Raw genomic sequence first — 15,538 nt, 5'->3', positions numbered from 1 at the left:
AGTCCACTCACCCCTAGCTCCAGCCATGGTTGAAGACTTAAAACATCTTAAAAATGAAAGGGTGTTTTTGAGCACCTTCTATTGTTGGTGTTATTATTCTGTAGAACACACCACTCAAATCTGAAATCTCTTTCTCTTGCCTTCAGGAACATGAGTAACCAGAGTGCCGAAGTAGATCAGACAGGTGAGTTGGACTCTGGGCCCACAGCGCTCGACCTGCTCGTCCTAGAGACCGTACTCTCCTTCTTCCTCCTGCTGATGCTGGTTTGGTTTCTCAACCGGGAATTCGAGGTCAGCTACCGCCTGCATTACCACGGGAATGTGGAAGCTGACAAGCATCGCATCAAGATCCAGACCATGCGAGATCAAGCGGACTGGCTGCTGCGTAACATCATCCCCATCCATGTTGCCGAGCAGCTGGAGGTGAACCAGAGTTACTCTAAAAATCACGAGAACGTCGGAGTCATCTTCGCGAGTATTGTCAACTTCAGCGAGTTCTACGAAGAGAGCTATGAGGGTGGGAAAGAGTGCTACAGAGTACTTAATGAACTCATCGGAGACTTTGACGAACTGTTGCGCAAGCCTGCATTCTCAAATGTAGAGAAGATTAAAACCATTGGTGCCACCTATATGGCAGCGTCTGGATTAAATGGGCAGCAGTGCCAAGAGCAGCCCCACCCGCACACCCACCTACGTGCCCTCTTTGACTTTGCCCTTGAAATGATGCGTGTGGTGGACGATTTTAACAAGAACATGTTGGGTTTCAAGTTCAAGCTGCGAATTGGCTTCAACCACGGGCCCCTGACTGCCGGCGTCATCGGCACTACCAAGCTGCTTTACGACATATGGGGCGACACGGTCAACATCGCTAGCCGCATGGACAGCACGGGAGTGGAGTGCCGCATACAGGTTAGCGAAGAGAGCCACTGTGTGCTTAATAGAATGAACTACGCCTTTGATTATCGTGGCACTGTAAACGTGAAAGGGAAAGGGCAGATGAGGACTTACCTGTATCCCCAAATGAATGAAGGCAGATCAGGGTCCACACAAAGCCTGGAACAAGGCCAGGTGGATGGTGCTGTTGTGCATTTAGAGCCCACAACACTTGCCAATGCAACAACAAGAACATCCGCTGCACCACTAAACCCCCCATCCACCTCTCCCAATGTTGCCTCTATCAGTGGCCACGGTGTGCCTCAGGGCCGTGGATTAGGCCCGTCTCAGATTACAGAGGAGTTGCACCAAGACTCTAAAGACAATTCTCCTCTCCCAGAGCTCAAAGAAAAGGATTACCAGAGTCCTTATCAAGCACCATCGCTAAGTGGTACACAACCTCAATCAATAGCACAACTATATGCACCATTAGCCAGACCAGAGACACCTTTACAAGGAGAGGAAGAAGACGAGGCAGATGAGCGTACAAAGCTCAGGGCAATGGAGTGATTAAAATTTCCTCCTCACCTCAGCTGACCTTCGTCAAGAGCCAATCAGCAGTTAATTTTCAGGCTCTACTTCCTTCCTGCTTTTCCGACCACAACTGTTGGAGTTCCAATGAGTAGCATTAGCCTATGTAGGGCATATGTGTTGATAACGTGACCTAAATAGAAAAATGGGTGCGGTAAGCATCTGCTTTGTGGATCACAGTGTAGCACAGAGGGGCAAATGGATGGAGTTAATATTTCTGATGTTCTCCAATTTTTTTTTGTTTATAAAGTGCCTTCACAATATGTAAGATCAGTCAAATGAACAAATGAAAGAAATGTTTGAACAAATATATCAGCATGGTTTTTTGAAGAAAAAAAAAGATGTGGACCGAGAAAAATGCTGTTTTTTGTAATGTATTACACCTCTAATACCATGTTAATTTTTTCATTTATTTCAGTATTTCTTTCTCTCTCTTTGAGACAAAATAATCAAAAACGAGCCAATTGCTAATTAGAAACAGGATTACAGGCTAATGTTTTAAGGTTATTATAATGAATATGCAGTATATTAGTTTCACTGCTCTACTATGTGGGCAGTCACCTATATCACATTACAATGAAACTAAGGCAAGGGCAGATAGATAAAGATGGGCTTCCGGCACTTCTGTCCACAATGCCCATATTAATATCCAGTATATATGGCAGGAAACAATGTAGCTTTTATCAATGGGAGGTAAAATGTCTCACGCACAGTAGCACCCTAAACTCATAAAATGAGGAAAAACAGCACAGTCAGCCTTATTTTTTGAATCGCAATCAATAAGGATGGCAGAAACCATGCTGTGCGCTCTCTCCCCTTCATTAGAGGACACAAGGGCCGATGATTGTAATGCATTGGGATATTCAGAGTATAATGTTTGTTGAAAACATGCTGTGTTTGGAGGTTCAGTGCATTTTTTTTGCATAAAATTTAGCCCCACAATTTAGTGTTTCTCATTGCCTGAGGGAATGTCCTACAGGATTCAAAATTAAATTAATAAATCAATTTTTTCAGCATGGCACTTAACCGTATTTAAGGATCTTAACACAGCAGAACGAGTGCCACTGTGTTTTTCCCTCCAGTAAACTCCAGCCAGCGAAACCTTCAATGAAGGGTTCAGTTGAACAGATTTTGTATGAATTTGTTTATCAGTGCATTTTAATTCATTTCATTCAGTGCCTCAAACCTTTTCATATTCGAATCAGTTGTTTTTCACTGTGATCATGCCAGCAGAGTCGGAGTTGGTATTGCTATAGTTTTTGTTGATCACACTGCACTTGAGATACCCGTTCACTCCATGGCCTTGAGGAAGAAGGTTCTTGTGTTGCTATATTTGGCGAGCGGCTTGCAATTTTGTTATAATGCATTTATTCTGCCTACTTTTTAAAAAAGATTTGTATCTGATAGTTTTTTTTTTTTTTTTGAGTGTCAATTCTGTTGACATTTTTTTTTTCGACATTTGTGCAGAGATCTGATTTTCTTTGCTTTTCTTTAACTGATTTTTTTGTTGCTGATGAGTTCAGAACACTAGAGAATAATCTGCAGTATATCTCGCGATGTGTCTTACATTTCAATCATCAGTCGAGCAAAGCAATTTTAGTTTCTCAAAGCAAGTCCTTTATTAGTCCACACCGGTTGGATCTGTATCCTCTGCCATCATGTATAGTGAATAAGCTTGGCTCTGAGGTTTGAGGACAGATTTCTTTCTTTATTTCTGTTTACAGAGCAATCACTACTTTGTTCTCAAAAATGGAAAAAAAATCCAGTGCTTTTTTTGTTCATTCATTTTCTTTTTCCCTCAGTTGTAATACCAGGTTGCTTCAGAGTCAAACTATCAGTGTGTCTTTTGATGCCGCAGCTTTCAGAACACCTGCAATTTTATGTTTTTGTATCATATTATTATTTCCTCTTTGATGTGAAATATAATTCCAGCCTTTAAAAAAAAGAAAGAAAAAAAAAAGTACAGTGTATCTTTAAATGAAACTTTTCGGGATGGAAAAGGGATTTGATTTTGCTGTTAATTGTTTTATGGTGCACTGCTTTCCAGCCAACACATTCACCTTTGAGTTATTGTATCACTCCATTGGCTAAAGAAGCCCAGTGCTGACAGTATTGAATTATAATTAATTGTGCATAATGTATGTGGTTTTGTATTAAATGCATTTGTATTTATTGGGGCTGTGCATGAATCTGTGTGCAGCCACAGAGCCTAATATCAAAAGGGCATATTTATGAAAGGGAGCCACTTAAAGCAAGGAGAAATGGGTCTATACGTCCATGCGAGCCGCCCAGTTTCCCCTAACGTAACAAGCACCTAAGGCCTAAACTCTTGAAAAGTGCCTCCGATTCAATTCTACTAAAGTTTTATGATATTTTAAATGAACTAAAATGGAAAAGTGTGAATTTAATCTTGTTTTATGTGATTGTTCCCACTTTCTCACCACTGCCCGCGTACTTGTAGGTTTGCTGCATTGTAGTTTTGAAAATCAAGGATTGATTTCAGTTTGGAGAATCATATGTTGTTTTTATTTTCAATTTTTTTGCCATTGTCACGTGAATTACACTGCGTCACAGTTTTGTTTTGTATAAATTTGAACAAATCTTAATTGGCTGAGAAATATTTGAGTGCAAATCTGCACATTTGTTTTGGTGCTCAAGAGTGTTAAAAATGTGCCCTTAAATATGACTTCACATGCTTGTATTAATTATTTTTGTGCCATATATGGGAATGTGTATACCAAAGAATTTTAATGGTGTGGGCAGAAGCTGTAAGACAGAGCTGTGGAATGTGGGCAAGATATTTTTGTTGTTGTTGTTTTTTTCCCAGCAGCACATGTTCTTCAATAATTTGTTCTTATGTACATGAAACACAGCGGGTATTGATTTATTAGCCGCTATATTCAGGCAAAAAGCATAATCTGTATACATTTGCACAGTGCACTCACTTTGTATGTACATAATCATGTATTGTTGTATTTGATTTTCATGTTTCAATGTTGATGATACATGTGCATGTGCCAGATTTCGAGAGTAGAGAAACAATGAAAAGATACCAGAAGCGGCATGTGTCTGTTTTATGTGTGGAAGAACTGGATAGTTTTTTTTATAATGGTGATTTAAATCATGATTAACCGTTACTTATGAATGTTTTAAATGGATAGGATAATATCAGAAGAGATGTGTATGTTTTATGAGGGTCAGAATATAATTTAAGACAAACAATGAAAAGATACCAGAAGCGGCATGTGTCTGTTTTATGTGTGGAAGAACTGGATAGTTTTTTTTTATAATGGTGATTTAAATCATGATTAACCGTTACTTATGAATGTTTTAAATGGATAGGATAATATCAGAAGAGATGTGTATGTTTTATGAGGGTCAGAATATAATTTAAGACAAAAAAAAAAAAGTTCTAGTCATAAACTATCCGAATATAAAAATGTAAGTTTAATATTTGAAGTTTCTATAATTCGCACTGCTTCTCAACAACTTGTTTCAAAGCAAACTATAATATTGGCTAAAATGCAAAACTATTTCCGTCCCAATATTTAGTCTTCGACGTAAATAACAATTACCGATGCGTAAATGACAGTCCAGTGCAGATTTGTGATCGTCTAGCGCCTCTAGCGGCCGCGTCGCGCGCTGACCGCAGGTTTGACGTAGGGCGTGATTGCGCTCCTCCCCCTCGGCTCCGTCTATCTGGAAAAAGAAAAAAAACTTTTTGTATCGAAGGAATCAACAGCCGCCATCTTGTCTGGGCTCGGAATCAGGATTTCGATAGAGCACTATTTTTTATTTTTGGACACGGAGCATCTAAATCGAGCTTTGACGACACCGTTCAGCGGGCAATGACACCTTTATATCGCCGCGAAGGAATTTTTGGCGAAAAATCCTGGATTTATTTGTATCATATTATTATTTCCTCTTTGATGTGAAATATAATTCCAGCCTTTAAAAAAAAGAAAGAAAAAAAAAAGTACAGTGTATCTTTAAATGAAACTTTTCGGGATGGAAAAGGGATTTGATTTTGCTGTTAATTGTTTTATGGTGCACTGCTTTCCAGCCAACACATTCACCTTTGAGTTATTGTATCACTCCATTGGCTAAAGAAGCCCAGTGCTGACAGTATTGAATTATAATTAATTGTGCATAATGTATGTGGTTTTGTATTAAATGCATTTGTATTTATTGGGGCTGTGCATGAATCTGTGTGCAGCCACAGAGCCTAATATCAAAAGGGCATATTTATGAAAGGGAGCCACTTAAAGCAAGGAGAAATGGGTCTATACGTCCATGCGAGCCGCCCAGTTTCCCCTAACGTAACAAGCACCTAAGGCCTAAACTCTTGAAAAGTGCCTCCGATTCAATTCTACTAAAGTTTTATGATATTTTAAATGAACTAAAATGGAAAAGTGTGAATTTAATCTTGTTTTATGTGATTGTTCCCACTTTCTCACCACTGCCCGCGTACTTGTAGGTTTGCTGCATTGTAGTTTTGAAAATCAAGGATTGATTTCAGTTTGGAGAATCATATGTTGTTTTTATTTTCAATTTTTTTGCCATTGTCACGTGAATTACACTGCGTCACAGTTTTGTTTTGTATAAATTTGAACAAATCTTAATTGGCTGAGAAATATTTGAGTGCAAATCTGCACATTTGTTTTGGTGCTCAAGAGTGTTAAAAATGTGCCCTTAAATATGACTTCACATGCTTGTATTAATTATTTTTGTGCCATATATGGGAATGTGTATACCAAAGAATTTTAATGGTGTGGGCAGAAGCTGTAAGACAGAGCTGTGGAATGTGGGCAAGATATTTTTGTTGTTGTTGTTTTTTTCCCAGCAGCACATGTTCTTCAATAATTTGTTCTTATGTACATGAAACACAGCGGGTATTGATTTATTAGCCGCTATATTCAGGCAAAAAGCATAATCTGTATACATTTGCACAGTGCACTCACTTTGTATGTACATAATCATGTATTGTTGTATTTGATTTTCATGTTTCAATGTTGATGATACATGTGCATGTGCCAGATTTCGAGAGTAGAGAAACAATGAAAAGATACCAGAAGCGGCATGTGTCTGTTTTATGTGTGGAAGAACTGGATAGTTTTTTTTTATAATGGTGATTTAAATCATGATTAACCGTTACTTATGAATGTTTTAAATGGATAGGATAATATCAGAAGAGATGTGTATGTTTTATGAGGGTCAGAATATAATTTAAGACAAAAAAAAAAAAGTTCTAGTCATAAACTATCCGAATATAAAAATGTAAGTTTAATATTTGAAGTTTCTATAATTCGCACTGCTTCTCAACAACTTGTTTCAAAGCAAACTATAATATTGGCTAAAATGCAAAACTATTTCCGTCCCAATATGATTTAGTCTTCGACGTAAATAACAATTACCGATGCGTAAATGACAGTCCAGTGCAGATTTGTGATCGTCTAGCGCCTCTAGCGGCCGCGTCGCGCGCTGACCGCAGGTTTGACGTAGGGCGTGATTGCGCTCCTCCCCCTCGGCTCCGTCTATCTGGAAAAAGAAAAAAAACTTTTTGTATCGAAGGAATCAACAGCCGCCATCTTGTCTGGGCTCGGAATCAGGATTTCATAGACACTATTTTTTATTTTTGGACACGGAGCATCTAAATCGAGCTTTGACGACACCGTTCAGCGGGCAATGACACCTTTATATCGCCGCGAAGGAATTTTTGGCGAAAAATCCTGGATTTAATCGGCGTTCGTCGGCCACAAAACCCTCGTATATCTAATTTCCCCTTCAGAGCGGCGCTTGCGTCCGTATTTCGCTCCGAGCGGTTATTGTTTACCGGACGCTTTTGGAGGACAGACAGCGCCGAGGAGACTTTTTGCAAAAAGATCTCATTTTTATGCAACCGTGCATTTTTACACGGAGCCAGACGATTTTTGCACGGGAAAAAAATTGACGTCAGAAAATGGATCGCGTGCCGTTGCAAAATTAACGACTTTCGCGCGCGAGGACTCCTGTGGATATTTTATTTGGGATTTAACGTTGAATTCGCGTTTTCTCTCGGTAATATAACGATGATAATGTGGGTGTTGGGTGTTGGATTATCATGGGGTGAATGGTGGTGGCGACGCGGGGCGCTGTTGCTGCTTTTTTGAGAAAATCCTCCGCCGAGCCGCTCCACACTCCCCACGTCTTTCAAAAAGTAAGGTAACCTGTGTTTTTCTGACGAAAGGATCCTTCACTTTCAATTTTCCTCCACGACATTCGGCCAGAAGCTAATTTTAATCGCAATGGCTGAGAATGTGCTGGAAAGTGGCCCTCCGAGCGCGAAGCGAGCGAAGCTGACGGCACCTGCTCCGGACGCTTCAGGTAACAGTCCAGCAGGCCTGATCCCAAACCTGCTAAATACTCTTCTGATAACCTCTTGTGAAGCACTGTAACGCCTTTATTCACGCAGCTGTCAAATGAGTCCAGAGACAGTCCAGTCGGCTTCACAGGTCGCTTACTTCACCCCGAAATTAAATCATCTAGTCGCCCTCATGTTGTTCAAAACTCGTGTGACAGTAACAGAGAAGCGAGTTTGCCTGATGTTTTGTGCTTTCCATTAGTCAGTCCTACGAGTTTTGTTCATACACGAGGGTTAATGAATAATAACGGGTATAATCTCCACCAATGCACTGTTTGGATATCATGTATATAACATCATAATGCATCCAAAGTTTAGGGAATCAAGTAATAGTTGTCGATCAAACTTTTGTGCATGTAAAAATCCAACTGCTGCCCATCTAATGGAACCAGATGACATTTTTGTTAGGCGTTGCATCAGTCTGGTCATCATCGCATTTGTGTTTCAGATCATCACGTTGAAAAGAGTTCCAGCTGAAAGTGCAGGAAAGAAAGCGAATGTCCCGGGACAGTTTCTGAAAGCAACGTTTTAGTTTATGGTCGCTGTGATACTGTTATAAATGTGCACGCAGTTATTATTGCTTACTAGGAAGTTCACACGTTAGTAAGTTTGACCATTTGCATTTAGACCCTTTTTTTAAAAACAAAAAAAATATAATGTTTTGTCGGCAACCATGCGTTCGCTCGCTTTTGTTAAAAGCACTTTTGAGAAATGTTAATCTCTCATAAAGCGAATATTCATAGCAGTTTTATAGAAAAAGCGTATTTGTTTTACATGGAGCGGGTCGCCCTTTCATGGGCGCCGCTATTGAGGTCACATGACCAACCGTGTCGTAAACATGAATCTGTCTAAACATAACACAAAAATGTATTGAGTGCACTTTTGAGACTTTAAGATATTAAAAGTGCATGGCTGGCCACTCGAAAAGCCAAACTAGCGCTTTGTGAGTGCGCAAAAGTCTCTCAGTTTGTCTCAAGTGTGGCAAGTACTCCTACTTTGTTCAGTGGGATGAATTTTGCTCAAATTATGAACATAAACACAATCCAGACCGAGTTCAGAGACATGCAGTTCTGCTGTTTCTGAGCTTGCTAGTCGAAATAGTTGATAATTGTGTGCTTCGACTAGTTAACCAAGTGTTTGGTATTTGCTGTGTCGCCTGGTTAGAAGAGCACTTTGTTGTATTAGCTTGTAAACCTGTTAATTTTAGACCCGTTTGAAGCGTCACCTCAGCTGTCATTAACCACATAAATGGCTGTAGTGGCCATCACAGTGTACATGCTACAGATTTGCATCATGCGTGCGATGACTAGAGCTCAAATGTGTTAAAAACTCGGCACATACAGGTTGTATAAAGTTCAGCATCCCCTCCTTTATACTGATCAGCATGTAGCCTAATGCATGTCTGATTATCTATGTCCGCAGGCAGCTAGTGTGTTTGTAAGTAAACTTGAGCTCTCGGTTTAATAGCCGAGAAGTCTTGTTGCACCTGTAGAGACCTGTTTCTCTAGCTTCTGTGCTGTTCATTCACAAAGTAGTGCTTGTTGGACCATCACACGCTACAGCATCCATTTGCCTGCGTGTGTTCAGGCTATATTACTTCATGATATAGTTATTTTGACAGGTGAAGTGTGTAATTTGTTTCAGGAAGTGTTTTTCCACCAACGGGCCGAACGATTCCAGTTGCTTTTGGACCTGAGCAGTGCAGGTATAATGCCTGTAGTGCTTAGAGGTCAACTGATGTATCGTTTGCCGTTTAATGGGCACTGATAGTTGATTGCAGGAACTATCGGTTATCTGCAAAAATCCATGCCGATAGTTTTGCTTCTGTTGCTGGAGTGGCTGACTATACAGTTATACAGTACTCTGACTGTTTGTTTTGACACATGAGGCTGAGTTTTCCAGTAAATTACATTTATGTTTGTCCTAAATCATTGTTAATGTACATAATGACTTCATCCTAGGCTGTAAAAATTGTTTGTCTTTCTGTGGCTTCAATAAAGTCTGTATGCTTCATACAGAGAGCTGCAATATAGATCACACTTTTTCTTTCTGTTTTGCTCCGGTTTTTTTTTTTTTAAACCCCAAACTTCAAACTCATCTATGCCACTTTTTTTGATCATTCTTGAAGTGAACTTTTACCCGTTTGGTGATTAAATAAACTGTTTTAGACCACCGCTTGAACTGAATGCGACGCGTCCGCTGTGCAGATGACATTTTTGTTAGGCGTTGCATCAGTCTGGTCATCATCGCATTTGTGTTTCAGATCATCACGTTGAAAAGAGTTCCAGCTGAAAGTGCAGGAAAGAAAGCGAATGTCCCGGGACAGTTTCTGAAAGCAACGTTTTAGTTTATGGTCGCTGTGATACTGTTATAAATGTGCACGCAGTTATTATTGCTTACTAGGAAGTTCACACGTTAGTAAGTTTGACCATTTGCATTTAGACCCTTTTTTTAAAAACAAAAAAAATATAATGTTTTGTCGGCAACCATGCGTTCGCTCGCTTTTGTTAAAAGCACTTTTGAGAAATGTTAATCTCTCATAAAGCGAATATTCATAGCAGTTTTATAGAAAAAGCGTATTTGTTTTACATGGAGCGGGTCGCCCTTTCATGGGCGCCGCTATTGAGGTCACATGACCAACCGTGTCGTAAACATGAATCTGTCTAAACATAACACAGAAATGTATTGAGTGCACTTTTGAGACTTTAAGATATTAAAAGTGCATGGCTGGCCACTCGAAAAGCCAAACTAGCGCTTTGTGAGTGCGCAAAAGTCTCTCAGTTTGTCTCAAATGTGGCAAGTACTCCTACTTTGTTCAGTGGGATGAATTTTGCTCAAATTATGAACATAAACACAATCCAGCCCGAGTTCAGAGACATGCAGTTCTGCTGTTTCTGAGCTTGCTAGTCGAAATAGTTGGTAATTGTGTGCTTCGACTAGTTAACCAAGTGTTTGGTATTTGCTGTGTCGCCCGGTTAGAAGAGCACTTTGTTGTATTAGCTTGTAAACCTGTTAATTTTAGACCCGTTTGAAGCGTCACCTCAGCTGTCATTAACCACATAAATGGCTGTAGTGGCCATCACAGTGTACATGCTACAGATTTGCATCATGCGTGCTATGACTAGAGCTCAAATGTGTTAAAAACTCGGCACATACAGGTTGTATAAAGTTCAGCATCCCCTCCTTTATACTGATCAGCATGTAGCCTAATGCATGTCTGATTATCTATGTCCGCAGGCAGCTAGTGTGTTTGTAAGTAAACTTGAGCTCTCGGTTTAATAGCCGAGAAGTCTTGTTGCACCTGTAGAGACCGGTTTTTCTAGCTTCTGTGCTGTTCATTCACAAAGTAGTGCTTGTTGGACCATCACACGCTACAGCATCCATTTGCCTGCGTGTGTTCAGGCTATATTACTTCATGATATAGTTATTTTGACAGGTGAAGTGTGGAATTTGTTTCAGGAAGTGTTTTTCCACCAACGGGCCGAACGATTCCAGTTGCTTTTGGACCTGAGCAGTGCAGGTATAATGCCTGTAGTGATTAGAGGTCAACTGATGTATCGTTTGCCGTTTAATTGGCACTGATAGTTGATTGCAGGAACTATCGGTTATCTGCAAAAATCCATGCCGATAGTTTTGCTTCTGTTGCTGGAGTGGCTGACTATACAGTTATACAGTACTCTGACTGTTTGTTTTGACACATGAGGCTGAGTTTTCCAGTAAATTACATTTATGTTTGTCCTAAATCATTGTTAATGTACATAATGACTTCATCCTAGGCTGTAAAATTGTTTGTCTTTCTGTGGCTTCAATAAAGTCTGTATGCTTCATACAGAGAGCTGCAATATAGATCACACTTTTTCTTTCTGTTTTGCTCCAGTTTTTTTTTTTTAAACCCCAAACTTCAAACTCATCTATGCCACTTTTTTTGATCATTCTTGAAGTGAACTTTTACCCGTTTGGTGATTAAATAAACTGTTTTAGACCACCGCTTGAACTGAATGCGACGCGTCCGCTGTGTGTGATTCCTGATACCCACTAGTCCTAGACGTGACGCTGTGCTTTTTGCCCGGTGTACGACTGCCATATTTTGTTATTTTGATTAGATAATCATCACGTGTTCTAGAATAGAAGCAATTAAACGGTGAGAATATACAATATCCATATGTATGTAATTTCAATTCTATGTCTAGATATTTAAAGATGGTCATCTAGAGTGTGCAAATTTCAACATCTATTAAAACATTTTTAAATTTTGAAGTTGCTTCTGTTAACATTAGTTAATGAACTAATTAATATTTAATATTAATAATTTTATTCATGTACAAAGTTTTTTTTTTAAATATCAATTGATTAATCTGTATCGGCCAGTGTGGTCCAACCTAACTATCGTATTGTAAAATCCACTATCGGTCGACCTCTTAGTAGTGATGTGATTATGGTTTTCTAGAATAGTGAAGTATGCAGTTCGTATTTCGTCAATAAATGTTCTTTGCAGCAAGTTTGGGAATTTTTATTCTGAAAAGTTCTGTTATCAACCCTAAACTTTGCAATCCGACTCTCAATTACGTTTACGTTTTCATACACTGTATTCCAATCAAAAATTCAACGCATGTGCAGTGCCCAGTCACCGCGTTCAAAACTGGAAGAAAGCTTTTACAATGATGTTGCAGAAGCTATCATAAGAATAATTTAAATTTTTGCTTTGCTGACATATCTAATAGGAAAACTTGGTAAAGCTCAGAAGAGTTTTTTTTGTGTGCAAATATATAGTAAATATTCAGTCTTCTCCACTGAATTGTAAGACAATGATAAACATATGCATGTTTGTAAGACAAAAAGCATATGTAAACCAAAAGATTGTATTCACATGTTTACATGCTTAGTTTTTTTTCCAGTTGATAAGATTATTTAAGATCTATACAATCCGTTTCAATCTGATTGAACTTTTAATTTTGATTGAGCTCAGATGGATCAATTGAGGTGTTTACATGAGGGCTTTTCAATACGATTACAAACTGATAACATAGGTAACATAAGCCCCTCTCACACAGCGCATTTAAGCGCTGTGCCAAAGTGCCTTCTGTGTGAACACGGCAAAAATCGGTTTGTTTGCATCAAGCCAGCAGCTGTTTACCCTGTTGCTTAGTAACGACGGCGCAGGAGAAGGCGGCAAAATGTGTGGCATTGCTGTCCTCTCTTTTATATTTATGTCTTTGAACCGTTAATTTTGTTTCCCTTTGCTTCTTTAAATAGTCTGTTTTAAAATAATACCTCTAAAGCTAAAAATCATAAAAATTGGTGATGCACCAAAATGAAAAATATTGGCAGAAACCAAAAATTCTGAACTCGCTGGGCCAAATATACTTTTTTTTGTTTTTTTTGGAAAAACAACAAAATCTATGAATTGTATATTTTTCAGAAGATTTTTTTTTATAAATTGACTGTATAGAAGATTTTTAAATTTTTGAATTTAAACAAAACTACTTGTCTTATTCTACATATATGTTAATTTTGGCATATTTCAGCTGAAAACTAAACATTTTAGTCTCCGAAATGTGCTAATTGAGAAATTGCAAATCAAGTAACCTAAAGAGATGAATGCAAAATTCTGAACTTTGTCAGTGAAGAGCATTTTCATACCAAAGCAGGGATTTGGTTCGAAACAGAGAATGCAGTGTTTGTGAGCTGGGATATAAAGCAGGAAACATGACACTTTTAAAAGATGGGATTTAGACCTATAAAAACTTTTAGTGGTAAGCCTTGTGACCAAACCAGCCCTGTGTTAACCTTCCACAACGGTGCCAAGAGTTCTCTGTCCACTCCACTGTTGTCTATCAGCAGCAGGTCTGGCCTAAAAAGCCTTGTGAAACCTGAACCCGGTCTGCTGCTCAGAGCCAGCACGTGCTCGCAGTCTTTTGTGTGCAATCACTCCTAAACCCGAGAAGGAATTATAAGGATATACAGTATCATCTTCAAATCCTGATTCACTGTTTGTTGTTCTGCTGTGCTTAGGACATAAAGTAGGGCTGGCTAAAAACATTGATTTTTATGATCTTCATTCGATGTCTTGATGTCGATTCTTAAAATCCAAAGTTTTTTTAATCTATGCCAGTGTTTCCTAAACCACATTTGACCACATCATTGCTTGTGTTCATGAGTTTATAGTTTTATAACGATTTTACACATTATAATAATACATTTTACACATGAAGTGCAATTGAAATTTCAGTTAGTATCTGGAGAGCAGTTTGTGGTTGAATTATTTTTTTTGACAAAGTTAGAAAGATCCCTATTTATTTACAGTATTTGCTGAGAGAGTATTTCTTTATTAATGTTCAATAGTTTGAGGTTGGTATCATTTTTAATAAAAAATTGTAATTTTCTCTGTTGAAAGAAATCTCTTATGCTCACCACTGCTGCATTTATTTGATCAAAAATAGAGTAATATTGTGAAATATTATTACAATTTAAAATAGTTTTTTTTTTATATATATTTTAAAATCTAATTTATTCTCTATTTGTCTCTTGTAATACATCTTATGCATCCTTACTGAATATAAATATTAATTGCGATATTGTAGTATCAAAATCGATATTATAACTGAGAAATGCCCAAATGAACCCTAATGAAATCAGATTTAGAATGAATTTGGATTTGGCGGTTAAATTATGACAGAATGTAAATTTTTGAATAAACTGTCCCTTTAACATCCCATGGCGTAAACAATTGAATATCATTATGTTGAGATTGAAATGTAGGATTTAGGGAGCGACTGAAAGTGACAGAGATGGATAGCTGAGCTAAAAGTCTTGGTTTATATGTATCCATTGCTATCCTCCCCATCCGAGTGAAATCCCAGGCGAGGCACACCTGTCCCAGATCAGACGGCCCGCAATCTTTCAGATGCTGGGAACGACAGCTGTGGTCTGCTGCCGTGCGAAGAAACTATTTATAGCCTGCTGCCGGAGCCACTATAACAAGCTTCAGTGCGGTGATGGAGGGAGAAATCTGGATCCCCGTTGGGACTCGAGACTCCAAGGTGCTTCCGAATGTGTACATTGCTTTGCATTTTGGCTCGGCTCCAATCTCAGAGAGGGCGGGACGTTGGCACTAGATATCTGAGTGTGCAAGCGAGCATGTACGAGTCTGGCTCCGTGATGTGGATCATTATACAGCGAGCCGCCCCGTGAAGGAGCGAAAGAAAAGGGATGATCCCTACTCCTGCCTCCCTCGTGTTTAGCACCTGCTGTGTCTGGCAGCGTGTCTGTGTTTACTCTCGAACTGGTGTGACCTCAGTGCTACCCGTGCTGCATCTCAATCAGAGCCGCGGATAGATGCACAATCAGGGCTCGCCGTTAACGCTTGTCCGGGATAAGTGGATTTTGTGAAGGGGCAAGTGAAAGAGAATTGTACTTGCCTGACCGGACAAGTAACATGATTAAAATGTCAATAATAAACAGGACAGCACCGACAGTTTGGCGGGAATTATTCTGATTTTATTACTTTCAGTGTAAACGGGACTGATAATGGATAATGTATTGACAGTATCAAGGTATCGTCAGTTGAGGCTCGTGCAGCCTGTCTGACTCGTGGGGAAATCTAAATTAATAAGCGCAACAGTGCACACAAAGATACAAACATGAACAAACATACTGCGGTAGAAAAAAAGATAA

At 39.1% G+C, this 15,538-nt stretch overlaps 2 protein-coding genes across 2 annotated transcripts in view; both read left to right on the top strand.

Annotated features, from left to right (window-relative positions):
- Nucleotides 1–4,526, top strand: part of LOC107566051 (adenylate cyclase type 9-like) — a 40,490-nt gene extending 35,964 nt beyond the window's left edge. Inside the window, exon 10 of the mRNA XM_016251427.1 lies at nucleotides 147–4,526. Coding sequence (XP_016106913.1) covers nucleotides 147–1,443 — 1,297 coding nt within the window. The 3' untranslated portion in view covers nucleotides 1,444–4,526. The remainder of the gene's footprint in view (nucleotides 1–146) is intronic.
- A 2,575-nt stretch (nucleotides 4,527–7,101) lies between these two features.
- Nucleotides 7,102–15,538, top strand: part of LOC107566050 (CREB-binding protein-like) — a 76,056-nt gene continuing 67,619 nt past the window's right edge. Inside the window, exon 1 of the mRNA XM_016251426.1 lies at nucleotides 7,102–7,827. Within this exon, the coding sequence (XP_016106912.1) occupies nucleotides 7,749–7,827 (79 nt within the window). The 5' untranslated portion in view covers nucleotides 7,102–7,748. The remainder of the gene's footprint in view (nucleotides 7,828–15,538) is intronic.

This window comes from Sinocyclocheilus grahami, unplaced genomic scaffold (assembly GCF_001515645.1).
Source record: "Sinocyclocheilus grahami isolate Dianchi unplaced genomic scaffold, SAMN03320097.WGS_v1.1 scaffold1042.1, whole genome shotgun sequence".
NCBI classification, from domain to species: domain Eukaryota; kingdom Metazoa; phylum Chordata; class Actinopteri; order Cypriniformes; family Cyprinidae; genus Sinocyclocheilus; species Sinocyclocheilus grahami.
This window is presented reverse-complemented; position numbering and strand designations above follow the sequence as displayed.